General features: G+C 42.6%; 1 protein-coding gene across 3 annotated transcripts in view; it reads right to left on the bottom strand.

Annotated features, from left to right (window-relative positions):
- The window catches only part of gabbr2 (gamma-aminobutyric acid (GABA) B receptor, 2), a 909,903-nt gene that overhangs the window by 86,446 nt on the left and 802,514 nt on the right, over nucleotides 1-20,943 (bottom strand). For all 3 annotated transcript variants that reach the window (XM_080208032.1, XM_080208024.1, XM_080208042.1), the window contains exon 13: nucleotides 11,096-11,218. In XM_080208032.1, the coding sequence (XP_080064158.1) occupies nucleotides 11,096-11,218 (123 nt within the window). The remainder of the gene's footprint in view (nucleotides 1-11,095; nucleotides 11,219-20,943) is intronic.

The raw sequence follows: 20,943 nt of genomic DNA on the forward strand, positions 1-20,943 counted from the left end.
ACACTGGGTTGTATACCAGACATAAGGGCACTGTGAACCCTTATTTAGGAGGGAGGTATGTGACCTATGTGCCTCCAGCACTTACAGACATGGCCATTGGGGACACTCCCAGAGATCGGTGTGGTAGCACCTGATTGGACCCTTATCGATCAGGGGGAATCATATCCTGATCAATTGATTGACAATGGCCAAAAGGGGCATGAAACTTAACAGGGTATAAAGGGTGCTGCACAACCAGGAATCTCTCTCTCTCTCTGACCCCACAAACAAACTAGAACAATGGTAAACATCGCCAGCGACGACCAGCACGAGGAGAGCCACCACACCTGAGAAGGAAGGAAGGAAGACCAGAGCCAGAGTGCTAGACCAAACCAAAGGACCAAACTATGCAGACGACTACCAAGATCAATGCACAGGTAAAGGCTAATATCTGCTTACGTACTTGCCAGTCACGCAAAGTTAAGTCAAGGTCTTGTATTGGGCTTGAATTCTCATATTCTCTGTAAGATAACTTATTGTTGGTTGGTGGGTGATTATTGATTGTGTGGGTTTAAATAAATATTGGTTGTACTAACAAGACATCTACTCGTAGTTATTTGTCCACCGTATAAGGGTTAAAACAGACTGTGTGGCAGGCAACATTAGTTAAAAATTCCCACAACACATACTAAAACAAGTGGGAACTGCGTGAAAGACAAATCTCATGATTGCACATGTTAAATGTGGTCAATGTCAGTTGAAATTCTATTGGTGAAACTCATGTATACAATTTACTATAATAAATAACTGTCAATCAATTCCAATATCTTAAACCATTTAATACAAGATTGCGGCCTGCGCAAGGGTGGTGCAGATTTTGAAAATGAGTCACTGAATATCTTATTTAAGAGAAATGCGTGATGTTCTGTGGTCCTGTTCAAAATATTGCGAGATGTGTTAAAAACATCATGAGATGTTCGGTGATCCTGTTCAGAAGTGGGATATTCTGATGATAGCATACATTTTGTAGAAGGCAGTATGTCAATGAGGATCTCTTGACTTAGACAATGACATACCCAGCATAAAACAAAAAAGCTCAGTATTGCCCAATACAATTTAAGTTATATGCGCCTTAGGGAAGGAAAAGCTAAGAAAGTGTATTTTTAAGTATGCAGTAAATCCCATTTAAGTTGCAACCATAGCAACAGTACTGAAGCTTGCTGTGTCAGTGGGTTGCAAGGGTTGGCCATTTTATAAAAGTGGGTCACTGAAAAAGAAGTTTAAAAACCACTGATTTAAAATGTTAACCCATTTAAAATAAACAACTAATCAGCAGTAACAAAATAGCACGCAGAAAGGATTTTGATACAAAATGTTTTGATACAAAATGTTTGTGTTAAAAGTGGTCTGTTCTATTCCATAAGATAGTTTCCAATTATTTGGATGGGTGTGGTTGCAATAACATTCAGGAATCTTGACAGCATCCAGGATAAAATTATCCATTTGATAAGCACTTCATCCATATCCTCAAATATGCATTGTATCCATTACGGCCATACACTGGCTGCATTCTGTACTATCTATGGAACCAATCTCTAAAACCTTGTTCTTGGTTACCTCTGGATAAAAGCAAATTACTGCGAATCGGAAACCAGAAGACAAAATGCTGGAAAATCCCAGCAGGTCTGGCAGCAACTGTAAGGAGAGAAATGAGCTGACGTTTCGAGTCCAGGTGACCCTTCGTCAAAGGTTACCTCTATTACCGCTACTGACATGTCCTCCTTTGGCTTGGCATATATTTTTAACACTTATGTCTCCATCACAGGACTTGGTTTTTTCTATGTACTTCTTAAGTGGGAGTTGTTACATTTGAAGATCCCATCATGTGGTAAATGTGATTTTAACTGTGATAAAATTACTTTAATATCAGCCAAATGAAGATAACTTTAATTCATTCATAACTAATATTGATCACAAGTTTGTGATACAAAAAAAGGGACAGTTGCTCACCAGATGAAGTGACTGAAGAGCTTGGGAATGCAATTTGTGAAGTGAAAGGCCACAGCAGAAGGATCTCACACAATAGCAGTGATCTTATGCATGAGATACAGTTAAGGAGGGCTATCATGTTTAGAGCTCTAGGTCACTGCCACTGGGGACAAATATGCCTTTCATAATTGTTATTGTTGTTAATGGAATTTTACAGCCTTAGGTTATAATGGTTCACTGAACTGTTTATATGTCTGTTGTGTAACCAGCAATTCATATTATCTGGATTTGATTCAGAAGTCTCAGATACAATGCTTTAACATGAAACTGATGCATTACCTTTACCTGTGGAACTAGGGAAAAGTTAAACCTTGTCTCAATGATTAAAGTATCCTCCATTCAACAGTTCTTTAACGTTCCACTGGCAGGATAGGGAAGATGAGCAATAAATGCTGGCCTTAACAGTGCCATCTGCACCCTATGAATGGGGCTGTGGACCCACATCCACACCTTCATTGGAGACAGTCCAAAGGAGATTCACAAGACTAATTCCTGGGAAGATACGATTGCCCTATCAAGAGAGATTAAATAGTCTAAGTCCGTATTCCTTGGAGTGTAGAAGAGTGAGGGGGTGACCATATTGAACCATATAAAATCATGAGGGGGCTTCACAGGGTAGGTGATGAGATGTTTTCACTTGGGGGACAGTTTTGAGCAAGGGCATGTAGCTACAAGGTAAAGGGCCAGCAATTTAAAACTGAGGTAAGTAAAAATTTCTTCTGCAGAAGATGGTGACTCTCTGGAATTATTTACCCCAAAGGATGGTGAAGGTTGGATCATTAGAAGTATTTAAAGTGGAGGTGGATAAATATTTGATAGTTCAAGGAATAGAGGGTGATGGGGAAATAGCACAGAAAAGGAGTTGAAGCTGGCATAAGTCAGCCATGATTGTACTGAATGGTGGGGCAGGCTTAAAGGGCCTTAGTGGCCTCTTCCTGCTTCTATTTCTTGTATTCTTGTGAAAGAATAAAGGACTCTATAAAGTAATTCTATAATGGAAAAATATTGACTCTCTAGGATTGTAAAATGTGCTTGTGAAATTTTGATTAATGTGTTTTAGCAGCAATATTACATAGATATGTCAGCAGTCCAACTGAAGTACCATCCAGGCCTTCAGATAGCTGGTTCTCTACTTTCACAGACATGTCTCCTTAATCCTGACAAATGCGAGGTGATGCATTTTGGAAGGAATAATGCAGAGAGGAGCTATGTGATTAAAGGTAGGCAAATTAGGAGTATAGAAACACAGAGGGACCTGGGAGTGCAGGTTCACAAATCCATGAAGGTTGTGACACAAGTGGAGAATGTTGTCAGGAAGGCTTATGGAATGCTAGCCTTTATAGGAAGAGGTATAGAGTTTAAAAGCTGCCGTCTAATGCTTCAGTTGTATAGAACGTTGGTTAGACCGCATTTGGAGTACTGCGTCCAGTTCTGGTCACCTTACTACCGGAAGGACGTGGAGGCTCTGGAAAGGGTGCAGAGGAGGTTTACCAGGATGTTGCCTGGCATGGAGGGGTTGGGTTACGAGGAAAGGTTGGAGAAACTGGGACTGTTCTCTTTGGAAAGACGGAGATTGAGGGGTGACATGATAGAGGTATATAAGATACTGAAGGGAATAGACAGAGTCAATAGTGAGAGACTGCTCCCTAGATTGGTTACAAATACAAGAGGACATGATTTAAGGGTGAGGGGGGAGAGGTATAATTTGGATATGAGAGGAAGGTTCTTTACGCAGAGAGTAGTGGGGGTATGGAACGCGCTACCGAGTGGGGTGGTGGAGGCGGGAACGTTGGACTCGTTTAAGGTTCAGTTAGATAGGCACATGAGTGAAACGAGGATGGAGGGTTATGGTAGGGGTTATTGAATAAGGGTTAGAACCTCGGGAGACACCGGAAAGGCAGGCTTGTGATTAATGTTTTTGTCTTTTCACTCCGCAGGTGGAGGTCCACCTCGTTGTCAAACGAGGGGCATGCACACGGTGGGTCGTGCGTGGGCTGCTCCTGGAGGTTCCGGGAGTGGCCTAGTACTTTGTGTTGGTGTGTGTGCTTGATCCTGGACCGGTAGACAGGCGCCGCAACAGCTCGGTGACTAGCACTGCTAGCTGTGCAGATACATGGATTTGGGCCTGTGTCTGTGGGAGTTTGTGCATTCTCCCTGTGGTTGCGTGGGTTTCCTCCGGGTGCTCCGGTTTCCTCCCACACCCCAAAGATGTGCTCTTAGGCTGATTGGTTTTACCAAATTGACACTATTCTCCCCTGAATCTGGCTAAGACAGGGGTTCTAATTGTAGATACGCAGGGTAGAATAGGTGTAGGGTGATGCGGCGGCGCGGGCTTGTTGGGCCGAAGGGCCTGTTTCCCGTGCTGGGTTGTTCTTTGTTCTTTGTCTCACTTTAATCAGCACCCAAACACCAGGAGATATAATGAGACCTGCTATAAAATAAACCAGAGACAGTGACACTCGTGTTCAATGCTTCATAGCTATTCTCTGATAGGTTGCAGATAACCCATCAGCTGAGCAGAATTTTTATCGAATTCAACTTTGGAAAACAGCCTAGAAGAGCTTTCCCGCCATCATGATCAGCCACTCTGTTCTTTCTATTTTCCTTTCTTTCACGCTGAAAATTTCAAAATGCTGTCTTTAATTCTTATTGTAGCTGCCCTCCATTACCACTGGACTCTTTTGGGAATTGATTTATAGACCTCATTACTACTAATTCCACTGAATCCCCAGTCATATCTCATAGAATCATTGTAAATTTAGTTGCAGAATGGAGATTTCACATAACAGGAAGCCAATTCTTTGAGATATACCTGTGGGAGTGCAGCATTGTACGGAACTTGGGTGTACATTGTTCAGCTTTGACAGATTTTGTCCTAACAAAATGTTACTTGATAGTTATACAATACTGCAGTGCCTAAGCTATTTCTGTTATATGTTAAATTTCATGTCACTCATGAGGTTTGGAAACTTTTATATACATTTGATTCAGAATCGACCTGACCTAAAGTTGCTGATGCGTTGGGAGCACACACCATAACCCAGAGGTCTGAGGTTCACCAAAATGAGGTCTTGGGTCTCATTTGCATATTGATGGAGCGCTTCAAATGTAAAACAGACATCCTGAGGCTGCTCATTGAAGATGAATTTGAAGTGACTACCTCCCTGACATTAGCTGTCAGGTTATATCATAGCAGTCAACACACAGAAGTGAGCCAATTGCAGCTGTCAAAGCTGAACAATGTACACCTGAGTTCCGTACAATGCTGTGCTCCCACAGGTATACCTCAGAGAACTGGCTGGCTGCTTTGTGAAATCAGTGATCCTTGGGATTTCTGTATTCCATTCCATATAAAAGATACATTTGGTGGCAGCCTCCTTTGTGGATCATTGGTTTGGCTACATTATGATGCAAAAAAACTGAGTAGAGCAGGATTGTTTAAAAAATAAATGATCTATCAACAGGTTTTTAGGATTTTCATTACATACCAAGTGGGGCTATTGTCTATATTCAGTGATCAACATGGACAGGACCATTGCCTAATCCTATAGGGGGGCAGGTCTACCTCAGGCACCCTCGGGAGATAATTCATCCTGAAATTGACTCTTTTATATCTATTTTCTGACAGGTAAATAGACACAACAAGAACCAATTTCTCCCCATCATGTACTAGAAGATCAGTGATGCAATTTCCACAAAATCCTATGTGTTGCGCTTCACTGAATTTACTAGTCTATAATACAGGTTCCTTGGTATATTTTACTGTTTAAAAGTATTATATAAGGGCAAATTGTTGTTGTTATTGTTAAAATACTTTTTTCTATGGATTGAGACAATGTAGAGATTTTGCAGCTCATTGTGTTAACTTCCAAGTGCAACTATTATTGATTTGGTATTTTCCAGTTTTATTCAGCAAAAATTGCTGACCTCCAATAAAATTAATTGTATTATAAAGAAACATTTTATTGTGCATTTGCTCATTATTATTACTTTTTTTTACATTTCTATGTGTCATTACGCTCATTTGTACTGTGTTTGAATATTATCTTGTCAACTGGGATGGGAGTAGCTGGCTGAACCTGACCACGCAGCAGCCAGTCTATTAACAAGGCAGAGGCACAGAACTCAAAGAATCAAGTGTCAGGGGTGGAAAGGAAGGTGGTGATTCCAGTATCCAGTGACAGGAGCTGTACCATTATTAAACGGCAGCTAGACATGCCTGCAATGTTTTAAAGCTTTATGCTTTGTCGTTCCTGCCCACCACATAGCACAGACCACCAGCCTTTAATTGCAAGACAGAAGGCATTCATCACAAAGACAGATGAGCTTCCATCAGCAAGACATGGACTCCTTATCATCCACACCTACATCCTTCTTCTCGGTATTTGCCTCTATCAGTTCAGGAAGGAGAGGAGGCTGTCACCAGATGAATGCTGCATTGAGATAGAGGGTGGCCCCATTATTGCACAACACTAACCTTCAGATTCTCCTCTAAGCTGCACGAGAACAACAGGATGTCTTGTTCCCAACAGATGGCCAGAGGAGTGCCTCCGGCCTGACCAAGGAAGCCGGATGGAGATAGCAGCAGAGGTTAGCAGTCGTATGGTCCAGCAGTGCATTTGGGTCCAAAGTCAAACTGGTTGAACTACTTCCTCTGCATTGCAAGGGTGAGTGTAAATGAATGATGTGCATGCTCTAGCTATCAGGTAGGCATTACACAATTGGTCTGTATGTGGGGAGGGATCAGCTAAGTAAATGAAAAATAGTCTCCCCCAACAGCATCTGCATTTGGGTGTCGGACATCTGCTTGTCAGTGCCCTCATCCTCCAATTGGATGTTTGAGTCAGACATTCACGAGGACCCATCAAGTGCCTGAAGGCGCAGGCTCAGCAGGAGACTAGTTGATCATAATCTGGAACTCACTTTTCCCAGAGAAAAGGGCCCACAATGAAGAAGACAAGTGGAGATATGCCTGATGTATGAACTGTGACACTTGCAGGGGATCAGGCCCTCAGAACTATCCGGAAAGCAGAGAGATTGGGAGATTGCAGTGATGGGCGATGACAGCAAGGAATCATAGAACCTGGAGTCCACCACTGGACAGAAAGGAAGCATGCTGTAAGCATTGATGGAAGAAGCAAATAGAAATGCTTAAGCTTTGAAAGTTAGCATTCTCCCATAAGGTATCCCCACACTGTAGAGGGGTGCATTGCTGTCACTAAAGGGTTCCTGGAGTTCACCTTAGAGGAGGAGGGTGTAGAAATCTCAGAGGGAGCAGTGTCACATTGTTTTCCTGCACCTTCCACCAGCACAGATCTTCTCACATCACTGGCTATGGGTTCCCATCTCAATTCAGGTTTACAAGCTAATGAGCAAGAGCTACTGATGGAGGCTATAATAGATATAGGCCCTGCAACTGGAAGAGGAATGCTGACAGGAAAGCTCATGCTGAGTCTTAGGCTGATGCTGGGCCTCTGATATGGATCACACTGAACCTTTTGGAATTGCAGCAAAGACCGGAGGAACATCTGGCGAAATTGGCAGAGACTATGATCATCCATACATGGGTAAAGGAGAATTCCATCCAAGCCACAAATTCTGCCATGTTGCATGGAGAAGTTGGCAATTATCATGGAGAGCCAGGTCCAGCAGACACTCAGAAGCACATCGGACAGACAGCTAGATGTATCAGGAACGCATGGGAACCTGTTGATGTTACTTATTAATCTTTTTGTTTCATTAACTTGTGTTGTGCATTTATTTCTGTGTCTTTTATTCAGCATCTTAAGACTGCCAAATAGGCCTGGCAACCCCTGGACTCTAGCATCTACCACTTTCTAGGGATGCAGGCAGAGTATGATCAGTCTGTGTATGGAGCACTGGGTTTGGAGACGCTGGGTGATGGCTGCTGGTAAAACAATGAGAGTTATTCTCCAATCTCGCCAGGCCTGGTGAAGATTGCACCAATCCAAAGAATAGCATACAGGCCTTGAAATTGGTTTCATGCCCAGCGCCAAATAGTTTATAATTCTCCTGGCCCCTTTCTAAAAGTGTGAACTGGATTGTTTAATTCTTATTTTAGCTTTTCATAGTAGTTTAGTATAATTGAATGGCTTGCTTGGCTATTTCAGCAGAAACTACATTGAAATGTATCTGAAATTACAAATAGAGCAGACCAGATAAGGACTGCAGATTTCCTTCCCTATAGGATAGTAGTGGCCCACTGTGCTTTTAATGACAATCATGTAGTTCAATCATTACAATCACTGATACTGACTTTTCGTTCCAGATTTAATTAATTAACTGAACTGAAATTGCCTAAATATCTCTCATTTCAAATATGAATCCAGGCCTCTGCATTCCTAGTCCAGAAAAATAAAAACTATGCTATCATATCCACATATCCAATGGATCTCTCCCAAGTCCCTGTTGGCATTGTTGATGGCAGGCAAAGTGTGACAATATAGTGAGAGTGCCAGAAATCAGTTTCACACAAATGAGAATTTGCACCATAGTAGGTCAGGAAACCCACTAGAGATCATAGTGAATCTCATTTGCAACTCTTTAAAGGATGCAGATAAAGACATGACACTTCCCCAGATATTCCATGGTACTGGTGCAAAAACACGCTGGCGTGAAACATGTTTGGAACAGCATGGCGTACAGTAATCAGGATTCATCTGAACAATGCTTGTGGCTGCCTTTGGTGTTCATTATTGAGGCTGACACAACAGTGGACCCAGGAATATCACAACAGTGGCTGGGAAGAGCATCTACGGATGGACCTCCCAGATTAGATGTCCTGGAGGGAGTCTATCTTCCAACCTCAGAATGTTCCTGGAGATCCATCTTCATTCTCAGGTGGTCCATTTTCAGGTCTCGGAGCATTCCCGGAGAGCTACCTTCATTTTCAGGAGGTCCACCTTCTTTCTTCCAAAGTGGGTCAGTGATGTTGGGCACCCTTTCAATATGGCACCCAGACATGCTGGTGGATTTCGCACCATCCAGGCCACCTCGGCACTGATCATGGCATAAAACACTCAAGTGCATAATTAACGAGGTGGGGGAGGTAAGATTTGTGTGTTTCCTGCCAGCTGCCACAGCATCCACCACAAAATGGGAAAATACCACCCATTGAAGCAATGTAAATAAATGTAAACATCATTATCTTGTTAAATTTATAAACTTTACTACCAATTCCGTAGTTTCTTTTTAACTCAGCAATATTTATGAAAAGTATACCTAAATGAAGTAACTACATTGCTCAACTCTTTCAACCTTAACATTTCTCATTTTGTTTTAAAAGTAGGAAATTATGCATTTTTCCTAAAGGTGTACATTTCAGAATGCCAAAACCTTCCAAGCATCTTTCCACATGTAACTGAGAATATGGGCTCGATTCTCTGACCTCTTCAGACAGCCAGTACGAATGGAGTGTCAGCCAAAAATCAGGATTCACGACAGGTGTGATGGATCTTGGCATTCACCCATCTTGCGCTGCTGGCATCGATTGGGTTCCCACCCAGAGTCAGTAACAATCAATAATTATGCAAACTTGCTAATTTGAATGTCACTAGGGGGGGTTTGACAGCCAATTCACCAGCCTCCTGCCATTCACTTGGTCCACCAGCTAGAACGACATTGTGTGGGCTTTACAGTTGTACCCACAAGTGGGAACCTGGTGTATTGGACCGTGGATGTCCAGGGAAGATCACTAACCCTTCAGAAATTAGGGCATTTTCCCCCCCCGCCTCCACCCCTCAACCATTCAAATCATTGGTCATCCCCCACACACACTCCATGCAGGCTTTTGTGAGATTCGGCCCCATCCCCGCCAACAGTCCCCCTTCCCCCTCAGACCCTTCAATCAGCACCCTTTCCGTCCCGGACCTCTCACTCAGCGCCTTTTCCCTTTGGGTCCCTGATTTAGCCTCTTCCCTCCTCAGACCACCCACTCAGGCCCCCTCTCCCCTCAGAGCCCCGCTCAGCCTCCTTTCAAGCCATGTGCCATTGCCACCAATGCACTATCTGCAGAGCCCTTGGGGGCGTGCGGGTGGCGGCACAAGGAGCTAGGTCCAGTGGCCATTTGCCCTTCTGCTGCTATCAGGCTTCAGAGGAAGGGTCCATCAAGGTTCTGGGGTTTAGGTGAGATCAGACTGGTGCAGAGGGGCATCTGTTGCTCCTCCAGTTAGTGGGTGGTGAGGGTAATCACCATTTCATTTTTTGAGAAGGGCAGGCTATCTCCATACACAGAGATTGGAAAGCCCTTTAAAAGTGACTCTAAAGTTACATTCACACTGCAATGAAGTTACTGTGAAAATCACTCATTAACATCTTTGAGGTGGGTGAATCGCACGTGAAAGATATCACCAATGCCAGGAGTAAACACACCTGTTTTCCAGCCAGCGTGGGCACTCAGCCTCAAAATGGGAGAATCGGGTCCTACGTCTGTGTAACTGAGGGACAATCTTACAAAATTGACTGGAGTTGCCTCAGTCCTCATTGCTCAACTTCCAGTTTTACATAAATAGGCCCAAGTTAGAACATTAAAACATTCTGGTTTTGTTCATCGGATGGGTCATTTTCTTTTCGTTTTTAACATATGATTGATTAGTAATAATATTACCAGCATGCAAACTGAGAATAGGATTTGTAGCTTTTTAACTTCAAATTCCTGGCATGTTCTTTTATTCCCAGTCTTCCATTGAACAGGATTAAAGTTGCAGAACTAAAAATAATATTTCTTTAAATCTTCCACATTTCCTGGAACCACTGTAATCTTAATTCATATTTTGATTTTTATATAAAACTTTGCTTTTTAAAGTATTTAAACATGGGTTTAAGATCATCCCAAGCTGTCCATTCAATCATGGTCCAGCTGTTTTAAGAACATTTTTATGACAGGTCGTTCATCTGCTTCAGCTTGTCTTCTGAACAATTTGTAATTTTTCTGCAATATATTATGTTTGTATTTCACATGTACAGCAGTAAACATACTGAAATGAAACAGATGAGAGCAGTTTCAAATCCAGACTTCAATGCTCCCAGTTATACACTATTAACTGACCTCTAAAGGGTAGTCTTCCACCGTCCTCCTCAGGGGATCTACAACCTGCCAGCAAATGAGGATGCAGAGATCGATCAGCAGCATCCCACCGACAATAATAAGCAGCTTCTGATCCTTGATGATCTAATGAGAGAGAAAATACTCTATGATGTTCCCGACATTCAAACAAAGCCATTTCACAATACTTTCTCCAAGATTAAAATTGAGATGAGTAAGTGAGCTCAAACAGTTAAAGTTCAAATGTTACCAAAGTAATCAAATCCCTTTTATGGCATTTTAGGAGTTGTTGGCAGTGAATTCTGTATTTTGTTGAATGATATTTACCTTGTTCTATTAACCACCGTATGCAAGAATCAAAAATCAGGTTCCCACAACCGAGCCCTCACATCATACAAGCTCAAATACGACATTATAAGCACATTATTTGGTAATATACCACTGTGCAATGTTGAACAAAAGATCTCCATCATTGCAGTTTGCCTCCTGTCAGCCTTGGCTTATTGATGACACTGTCCTTGGAATCACAGTTGCAGGTTCAGTCCCCATTCCAGGACTGAAGCACATAAACACAGCTGACATTCCAGGGCAGTAAAGAATATTTACTGTACTGTCAGAGGTGCTGTCTTTCATTATAATGAGGTGCTGTCTGAACTGTCAAGTGGACATTGAAAATCCATACCAACATTTGCAAAGAAAAGACCTAATGTAGTTTAGTTGGTCATCTGTTTTCCAATTTTTAATGGCATTTCACTGTGTACTGATTTGCTCAGTTCTCTTTTCTAAATTCTAACAAGTGACTGCACATGAAAAGTACTTTGCTGACTGTGAAGTGTTTTGGGTCATCCTGAGGTAAAGAAAGGCACATATTAAACACAAGTTCTTTCTTTTATTGGAAATGATACAACCCCTCACTAGTCTTAAAAGTTACTGCATAATGGAATAATACTTAATATATCCAACTTCATGGCACATGTTACCATCCATGCATGTATCAGGTTTATTAAAAGTAAAAGTCAAATGGTAGCAGAAGATCAACAGGTGAAGACTCTACGAACTTACGACCTTAACTTACACATGAAGCATGATATGGTGCAACTCTGCACATGCAGACTGGAAAATTCCAGCAGCATTTTACTTTTGCATTACTGGTTCAGGTGCAACTTTTCTCAGCAGTACAGATTCTTCCTCTCCCAATATTAATACCAATGTGCTGTGAATGGTACCCTTCATTCCCATACTGCTCTTTCAGCTATGTAATCACCTTCCTAATCTGTCTAGCCCAAGCCAATTTGCACATTTCATTATTAACATAAATGGGCTTGTGTTTTTCGATTTGGTTCCTAGCTTCTGATATTCAGTGTGCTATCCTACAGTAATGTGTTTTAGGGATTATATATCATTCAATGTTATTGACTAACAACCAGAGAATTGTTAGTGATAATGTTCCATTATTTCAGATTGCCAGCATCTGCCGTATTTACCTTTTATTTAAAAGAAGAAAGTTAATTAAAGCAATTTTGAAGGGGGAGGACAATGTCTAACACAACTAGAAACCATATTATCATAGGCACCTCAATCACAATACGTTGACTGGACTTAAACATCCTGCCATGGTGCATCAGTTTGGGTTTTGCCAGGGTCACTCATCCCCTGATCTCATTACAGCCTTGGTTCAAACATGGACAAAAGAGCTGAATTCCAAAGATGAGGTGAGAGTGACAGCCCTTGACATCAAGGCTGCATTCGACCGAGTGTGGCATCAAGCAGTCCTAGCAAAATTGGAATCAATGGGTATGGGGGCAAACTCTCTGCTGGTTGGAGTCATACCTGGTACATAGGAAGATGGTTGTAGTTGTCGACTCTCAGTTCCAGACATCTCTGCAGGAATCCCTCAGGGTAGTGTCCTATGCCCAACCATCTTCAGCTGCTTGACATTCCATCCATCATAAGGTCAGAAGTGGGAATGTTTGCCAATGATTGCACAATGTTCAGCACCATTTGTGACTCCTCAGATACTGAAGCAGTTCATGTTCAAATGCAATAAGATCTGGACAATATCCAGGCTGAGTTGATAGGGGCAAGTAACATTCGCACCACACCAATGCCATCACCAATAAGAGAGACTCTAACCACCACCCCTTGACATTCAATGGTGTTAACATCACTGAATCCCCCACTGTCAACATTCTTGGGGTTATCATTGACCAGAAAGTCAACTGGACTTGCCACATAAACACAACGGCTACAAATGCAGGTTAGAGGCTAGGAATACTGTGGCAAGTAACTCACCTCCTGACTCCCCAAAGCCTGTCCACCATCTGCAAGGCACAAGTCAGGACTGTGATGGAATACCGCCCACTTGCCTGGAGGGGTGAAGGCCCAACAACATTCGAGAAGCTTGACACCATCCAGGACAAGCAGCCCACTTGATTGATGCCACATTCACAAACATCCACTCCCTCCATCAATGATGCTCAGTAGCAGGAGTGTGTACCATCTACAAGATGCATTGCAGCAATTCACTGAAGATTCTTAGACAGTGTATATCAAACCTGCAACCACTTCCATCTAAAAGGACAAGGGCAGCAGATGCATGGGAATACCACCACTTGCAAGTTCCCCTCCAAGACACTCACCATCCTGACTTATAGAAACATAGAAACTTGCACCTGGTTCGCCATTCATTTTGATTATCGAATTCAATATCTTGATCTCCCCACATCCCTTGATCTCTTTAGTCCCTAGAGCTATATCTAATTTCTTCTTGCAATTAGACAATGATTTGGCCTCAGCTACATTCTGCGATAGTGAATTCCACAGATTCACTATCCTCTGGATGAAAAAGATTTTCCTCAAGTAAGTTCTAAAACGTTTACCCATTATCCTCAAACTATGACCCCCTAGTTCTGGACTCCCCCACTATAAGGAACATTCTTTCTGAATATACCCTGTCTAAGCCTGTTAGAATTTTATAAGTTTCCACGAGATCCTCTCTCACTCTTCTAAACTCCAGTGAACATAATCTTAATCAATTTAGTCTCTCCTCATATGACAGACCTGCCACCCCAAGAATCAGCCTGGTAAACCTTCACTGTTCTCACTCTATAACAAGGACATCCTTCCTCAGATAAGGACAACAAAATGGCACACAATACTCCAGGCGTGACCTTACCAGTTTCCTATACAATTGCAGAAAAACATCTCTATTCCTACATTCAAATCCTCTCGCTATGAAGGATAACATACCATTTGCCTTCTTTCCTGCCTACTGTACATGCACGCTTACTTTCAGTGACTGATGCACAAGGACACCAAGGTCTCACTGAGTATCCACTCCTCTCAATTTACATCCATTCAAGTAATAATTTGTCTTGTTATTATTGCTATCAAAGTGGATAACCACACATTAATCCACATTATACTGCATAGGGTACAACCTCAGGCTAAAGGGACAATCCTTTAAACAGAGATGAGGAGGAATTTCTTTAGCCAGAGAGAGGTGAATCTGTGGAACTCTTTGCTGCAGAAGGCTATGGAGGCCAGATCATTGAGTATCACTTTTGAGTGGCCTCCCATTTTGAATAGCGTGTTTACATTAGCCACCCTCCAAGCTGTAGAAACCAGTACAGAGTCCAAAGAATTTTAGAAAATAACCACCAATGAATCCACTATTTCCAGGACCACTTCCTTAATTACTCTGGGATGAAGATTATAAGGATCTGGAGATTTATCCACCTTGAATCCCATCAATTTCCCCCAAACCATTTCTCCACTAATGCTGATTTCCTTCAGCTACTCACTAAAACATGTTTCTCTCAGAACTTCTGGTATATTATTCATGTCTTCCTTTCTGAAGACTGAAGCAAAGTACGAGTTTAATTCCTCGGCCATTTCTTTATTCCTATCATTAATTCTCCTGTTTCTGACTTTAACGGGCCTACATTCATTTTTGTAATCTTTTTCTCTTTACATACCTATAGAAACTTTTATAGTCAGTTTTCATGTTCCCCGACTTGGAATTCTATCACCATTCCTTCGCAGTTGCTGGATCAAAATATTGGCATTGTGGGTCAACCTGCAGCACATGGATTGCAGAGATTCAAGAAGACAATTCACCACCACCTTCTCAAGGGCAGCTTGGGATGGGCAATAAATGCTGGCCAGCCAGCGATGCCCATGTCTCATAAATGAATATTAAAAAAAAGTACTCAGCCTTTTGCCTCTCCCACACCTCATTCACAAACATTATTATGCAGAACAAGACTGTATCCATTGGGAAGGTCATTCCAGCTGCTTGGTCTTTCTGCATTTGAAACATAGAAACATAGAAAGATAGAAAAACTACAGCACAAACAGGCCCTTCGGCCCACAAGTTGCACCAAACATGTCCCTACCTACTAAGCTTACCTATAACCCTCTATCTTATTAAGTTCCATGTACTTATCCAAAAGTCTTTAAAAAGACCCTAACGAATTTGTCTCCACCACCATCGACGGTAGCCAATTCCATTCACTCACCACCCTCTGAGAGAAAAACTTCCCCGACATCTCCTCTGTACCTACTCTCCAGCACCCTAAACCTGTGTCCTGTTGTGGCAACCATTTCAGCCCTGGGAAAAAGCCTCTGAGAATCCACTCGATCAAAACCTCTCAACATCTTATAGACCTCTATCAGGTCACCCGTCATCCTTCATCTCTCCAAGGAGAAAAGACTGAGCTCTCTCAACCTATCCTCATAAGGCATGCCACCCAATCCAGGCACCATCCTTGTAAATCTCCTCTGCACCCTTTCAATGGTTTCCACATCCTTCCTGTAATGAGGCGACCAGAACTGAGCACAGTACTCCAAGTGGGGTCTGACCAGGGCCATATACAGCTGCAGCATTATTTCCCGACTCCTAAACTCAATCCCTCGATTGATGAATGCCAGTACACCATATGCCTTCTTAACCACAGCCTCTACTTGAGAAGCTGCTTTGAGCGTCCTATGAACCTGGACTCCTAGATCCTTCTGACCTTCCACACTACCATATGTTAGAAGGTGTGGGGATACAAAAGATTTCAGGTACACTTAGATGGACAGCACTTTGCTTCAGCAATTAAAAAAAATTCAGGAAATTACTTTGAAATTTCATAAATGTTAGTTATGCTGGTATCATATGACTTTGGAACATATTTCAAACTAAATTGTGGTGGAAATCTACTCCAACGCAATAGTCACATAATTGCAGGAAACATGTTGATCCATGGGGAAGTAAAATTATGTAAATGCATGAAGACCTTTAGCAGACAAATCTCAGACGCATCACAATCAAGTAAATTTGCAATCAATGCAAAACTGGTGAAATCAGTTGCATTAAAACTCTCAGAAAAAAATATTGTGTGATGACTTCAGCTAGGCTAATGAGGTGGGCTTGCTACAGTATGAAATATCTGATGAGTCCCAATTAATGGTTGAATCAGGGAGCTTCGTGTTCTCTATTTAAAGCAGTTGTGTCAGACTTCCAGCCTGCATTTCAGCAGGGACCAATTGGAGAGCTGGCTGTGTACAGATGTATGGTGTAAATAAAGTAACTTGGTGACGGGACTTTCACCTCAATGGAGTTATTACAACTGCAATGTTCTTCTAATGCCATAGTTGCTCAGAATCATTCTGGTAAATGTGCATATTTGCCCCCCACTAACTATATTTGTGTAGCAGTTTTTATGATAGAGTTCAACTCATTATTTAACTTAAATATTCTTAAGGCAGCACAGTTAATATTTGCTGATCTAGTCTGGCATGAATCCTGATCAGTGAGAAGAGATAGGATGCAATTTAAATTTTAATTGTCATAGTTTGTGTTTAATTTTATGGTGGAGATAACCAATTATACCAGTAAATGAAAAACATTGGATGACAAATACATCGAATAAAGAGCATTAAACTTCATGCAGTCTGTCTTTGTCTCACTTGGAATTGCACTGAAGAGCATTTTGTTTTGGGATACCAGAAAAAGACAAATATCAACTGAACATAATATTGCTTCAGAGAATTGTTTTTTCAGATCATGGCAGCAGACAAATGTATACTCTGAAAAGTAGAGTTCAGACAAGCAAATGATTTATGATCTGTGTCAAGAATAAAATTGCAGCCTGAATGCAAAGTGCCAAGGTATTATGTTATGTCAGCCACACTCAAAACCGCTGCTGCATTAACATTCTATACTGTACCAACTTTTCAAACTCCGACAGGTGATATAGCGGGGACACCAGTTCTCAGTGTTCAACAATGTCACTCAGATAACAACAGCATGGTGAGACAGACTGGTTTAATATATTCTCTATGAATGCCTCACAGCAGCACTGGAAGGGGTTTTTTATGCGATAGCAGGATCTCCAATTGCAATTTTTATATCCCACAGTCCTAAATCTTTTATATTTACGCCAGGACTTTTGTGAGACTGTAAAACAGGTATTATTAGATGTCATTTATCACATATTCTGATTACTTTACTTTTATATTGGTTATAATCAGAAGTGGGCATGTCTGAAATAAGCAGTTAAAGTCTGCCCGACAGTGTGTGTGTTCCAGGCCATGGACCTAACTGGAACAGTCCCGAGGGCTCCTATGCACTGCTGCTGCATGTTCAATACATGCATAGTGTAAGATCTGTGAAAATGACAGTAAATGATACCATCCTACTGGTTCTACCTTTGTTCAATGTGTCACTGAGTTCTCTCCTAATTTCCATTGAAGATATTCACCCATCTTGACAGTGTTCCAAATCCAATGCTAAGCAGACAGGATGGTGAGGTTGGTGGTGGGCGGGGGTGGAGAATCTAGCTGGAAACATAAATTCAGAAACCTGCCAGAGTAAAATCACATTGCAATTCTCCAAATGGTGGGTTAATGGTAGGTCACTCTTCCCCTGGCTGGTGGCATGAACGCCATTTGCATCTTGTGAATGCTCATTAAAACAGCTGCCTGGCCATGTTCGTCAGGCCTTTCAATCTTGTGTAACACTAGCAGGAAAATATGCTGGTCTAAAACTCAATGATGAAGAGTGGCATGTACAAGGCGGTCCTCCGTTCGCAACAGACCTTGAGGTAAATACAATAAAGCCCTTCTGCCATAATGCTGGGCTGCTCCTGATGTGCTGTCCAACACACTGTTGGGGCAGAATGGTTCCTGCCCTCCATCTCCAAGCTGAACTTGTCTTTATGGACATCACTGCACTGCTAGACTCATGGGCCCTCCTGTGTTACTGAGTCAGATGGGTACAGTGCCTGGGGTTCAGGAGTACAAGGGTCCACTTCCTCCTGGTGTCATACACCAATGTCTATCTCGACCTTGACAGCACTGTGCTGCAAGTCTCATGCAGCCACTGCAACAAAGCTCCAAAGTGCAACCGGGGGTGGCGTGTGGTGGGGCTGAAGGGGGTAGTGTGGTGATGAGTGTAGCCTAAAGAAGACAAGGGAGGGGCCAATGTGTAAACAGGGCTGTGCAAAGAGAAGGGGAGGGGTGGTCGAGTGAGTGTTCACAGTGGCAGACCGAGGGGCAAGGAGATGGATGAAAAAGACAAACAATGGAAGGCAGAGGGAAGATCAAAAGGAAAGAAGGTGGACCCCGATATGAAAAGCTCACCAACAAGGGAGTCTAATGGACACCATTTGTATCATTGGAAGGGGATGCACTCAGACAGCAGATTATGGGGATATTGTTAGTGTGCACAATAGGGTTGGTTCGCAAGAATAATTAATGGGTCAGGGCTGCAGTGCTTTGTGATGGTTAATGTTGTCTATAGATCTCTTTGGAAATTTGAATTATGTCAAGGCTCCCATTTCAGTTCAGGGTCTGGCAGACACGAGTCAGAGAGTGCAGACATTCCTGTTGTGAAATGGAAGGAATCACAAATGACAGGGAGTCCAGAGGCTATGTGCAACCCACAGCCTGAAGTCAGAGATAGGAGATAATACAGCAGAGATGGAGCAGGGGCAATCATTGGAAGCAAGTTATACCCCAGCTACAGGGAAGGGCAAATCCTGTGTTCTCCACAGGAAATAAGCACAGCTTGGCGAGCTGGACTTTCTTACAATTACTGTCCCTGGACTTGGTGGGCTCCATAATGGGCTGCAGAGGGAATGGTAACGGTGACTGGAGATATCTACAGCCTGTAGATAGTGAACATATAATATTTTGGGTGGGGGGGCTGGTGATATGTGAATCTGGCATTGGATTGTGGGAGGAACCCCTGCAGTTTTCAGTGCAAATGGGGTACACTGCCTCAAAGTGCCAGGGACACAGGTTTGGTTTGATTGAAGGGTCACTGCGCAAACACTACACAGACATTCTCCTTATGTCTGCATGGATTTCCTCCATGTGCTCCCACACTCCAAAGATGTGCCAGTTGGATGGATTGGTTGTGCTAAATTACCCCTTAGTGTCATGGGGATTAGTAGGGTAAATACATAGGGGTTACTTGGATCGGGCTCAGGTGGGATTGTTGTCGGTACAGGTTTGATGGGCTGAATGGCATCCTTTTGCACTGTAGGATTCTATGATTCTATGGGTTGGATGTAGGTCCACATGAGACACAGGCACCTCGCAGGTGATGAGCTTGAGGGAGGAATGTGTCAACATCCGCCACCACAACAGGATCCAATATTAGTGGGGGTGCAGAAGAACAGGTAGAATCTCTATCTCTACATTGTGAGGCTTCAAGTAAATCAGATGCAGATGGACATAAGGAGTGGTTGGGTCAAACTCCATCCTGTACTACAGGTGCAGCACCACTACCTCAGGTAAATAGGCATCTTCCAAAATTGAAAATAATTTCAGTTCTGTCTGGGAGGGGGATGAAGAAGTCCCAAAATATAGCACAGTCAGCTTCTGACTGAGAATTGGCATATTTGTTCTGGAGAGAAACAGCCAGGCTTTCTCTTCAGATCTTAGGACACTTTGTGAAAGAAAGCAGAGGCACGTGTTTTGCACAATCATTCTTAAGAAGCAGCTTTATGATGCCGGTAAAGCTGGTTCCATGTAATCTAAGGGTGCCCCAATCTTAAAGTTAAGCAACAGGCATCCTCCGTGCAGACATCAAGATCCCCATCTAATCCATCCTTTCCGACAGTTTCTCCCCTCCCACCACCCCCTTGTCCCTATCCATCATTGCTGACAATCTTTCCCCCCATTGTCATCCCACACCCAACTATACCACCTGGCTCTGCCCCTTTTACCCCACACTTTGGCACTGCCAACTTGGCAGTCAAGTTGGCATTGCCAGGGTACCAGGGAAAAGGGGAAACACAGAGGTGGCTGTAGCCAAAGTCTGAGCAGTGTTTCCTGCCAAGTTTTCAATCCATCAACAGCCTCAGCCCACTGCCTGTGATACAGGGATGGAGGCAGGAAGGGGTCATTAAGCAGCCACTAAGGATCTCAACTGGCACAAGAGTGGGTGAGTGAGCCACCTGACTTTCCCCCCATTATTTGTAATATTGTGGCAAGACAGTGGCAAAGGAATGGCATATTATTGATGTGCCTCCACTTGCAAACCTGCATAAACTACTGCCCCTTGGGTTATAGTAATTTCTGTATGAGCCCTGAACTTTATTTGCTCCTTTTCAGTTCCTAGCTCATTATCATTTAAGAAATACAATGATTTATCACTCTCAGGTGCAAAGTGGATGATTTTGCATTCCCCCACATTGAACTCCACATCTCACAATTTTGCCCACACATTTAATTTATCAATGTTCCTTTCTGCTCTCTATATTACTTGATGTGCCACCTAACTTATGTAATCAGCAGCTTTGAATATACAGTGCTCTATTCCTTCATCCAAGTCATTTATAAATATAGCAAAAAGC

The sequence above is a fragment of the Carcharhinus amblyrhynchos genome, chromosome 2, assembly GCF_965287045.1.
Source record: "Carcharhinus amblyrhynchos chromosome 2, sCarAmb.v2.hapA, whole genome shotgun sequence".
NCBI lineage: Eukaryota > Metazoa > Chordata > Chondrichthyes > Carcharhiniformes > Carcharhinidae > Carcharhinus > Carcharhinus amblyrhynchos.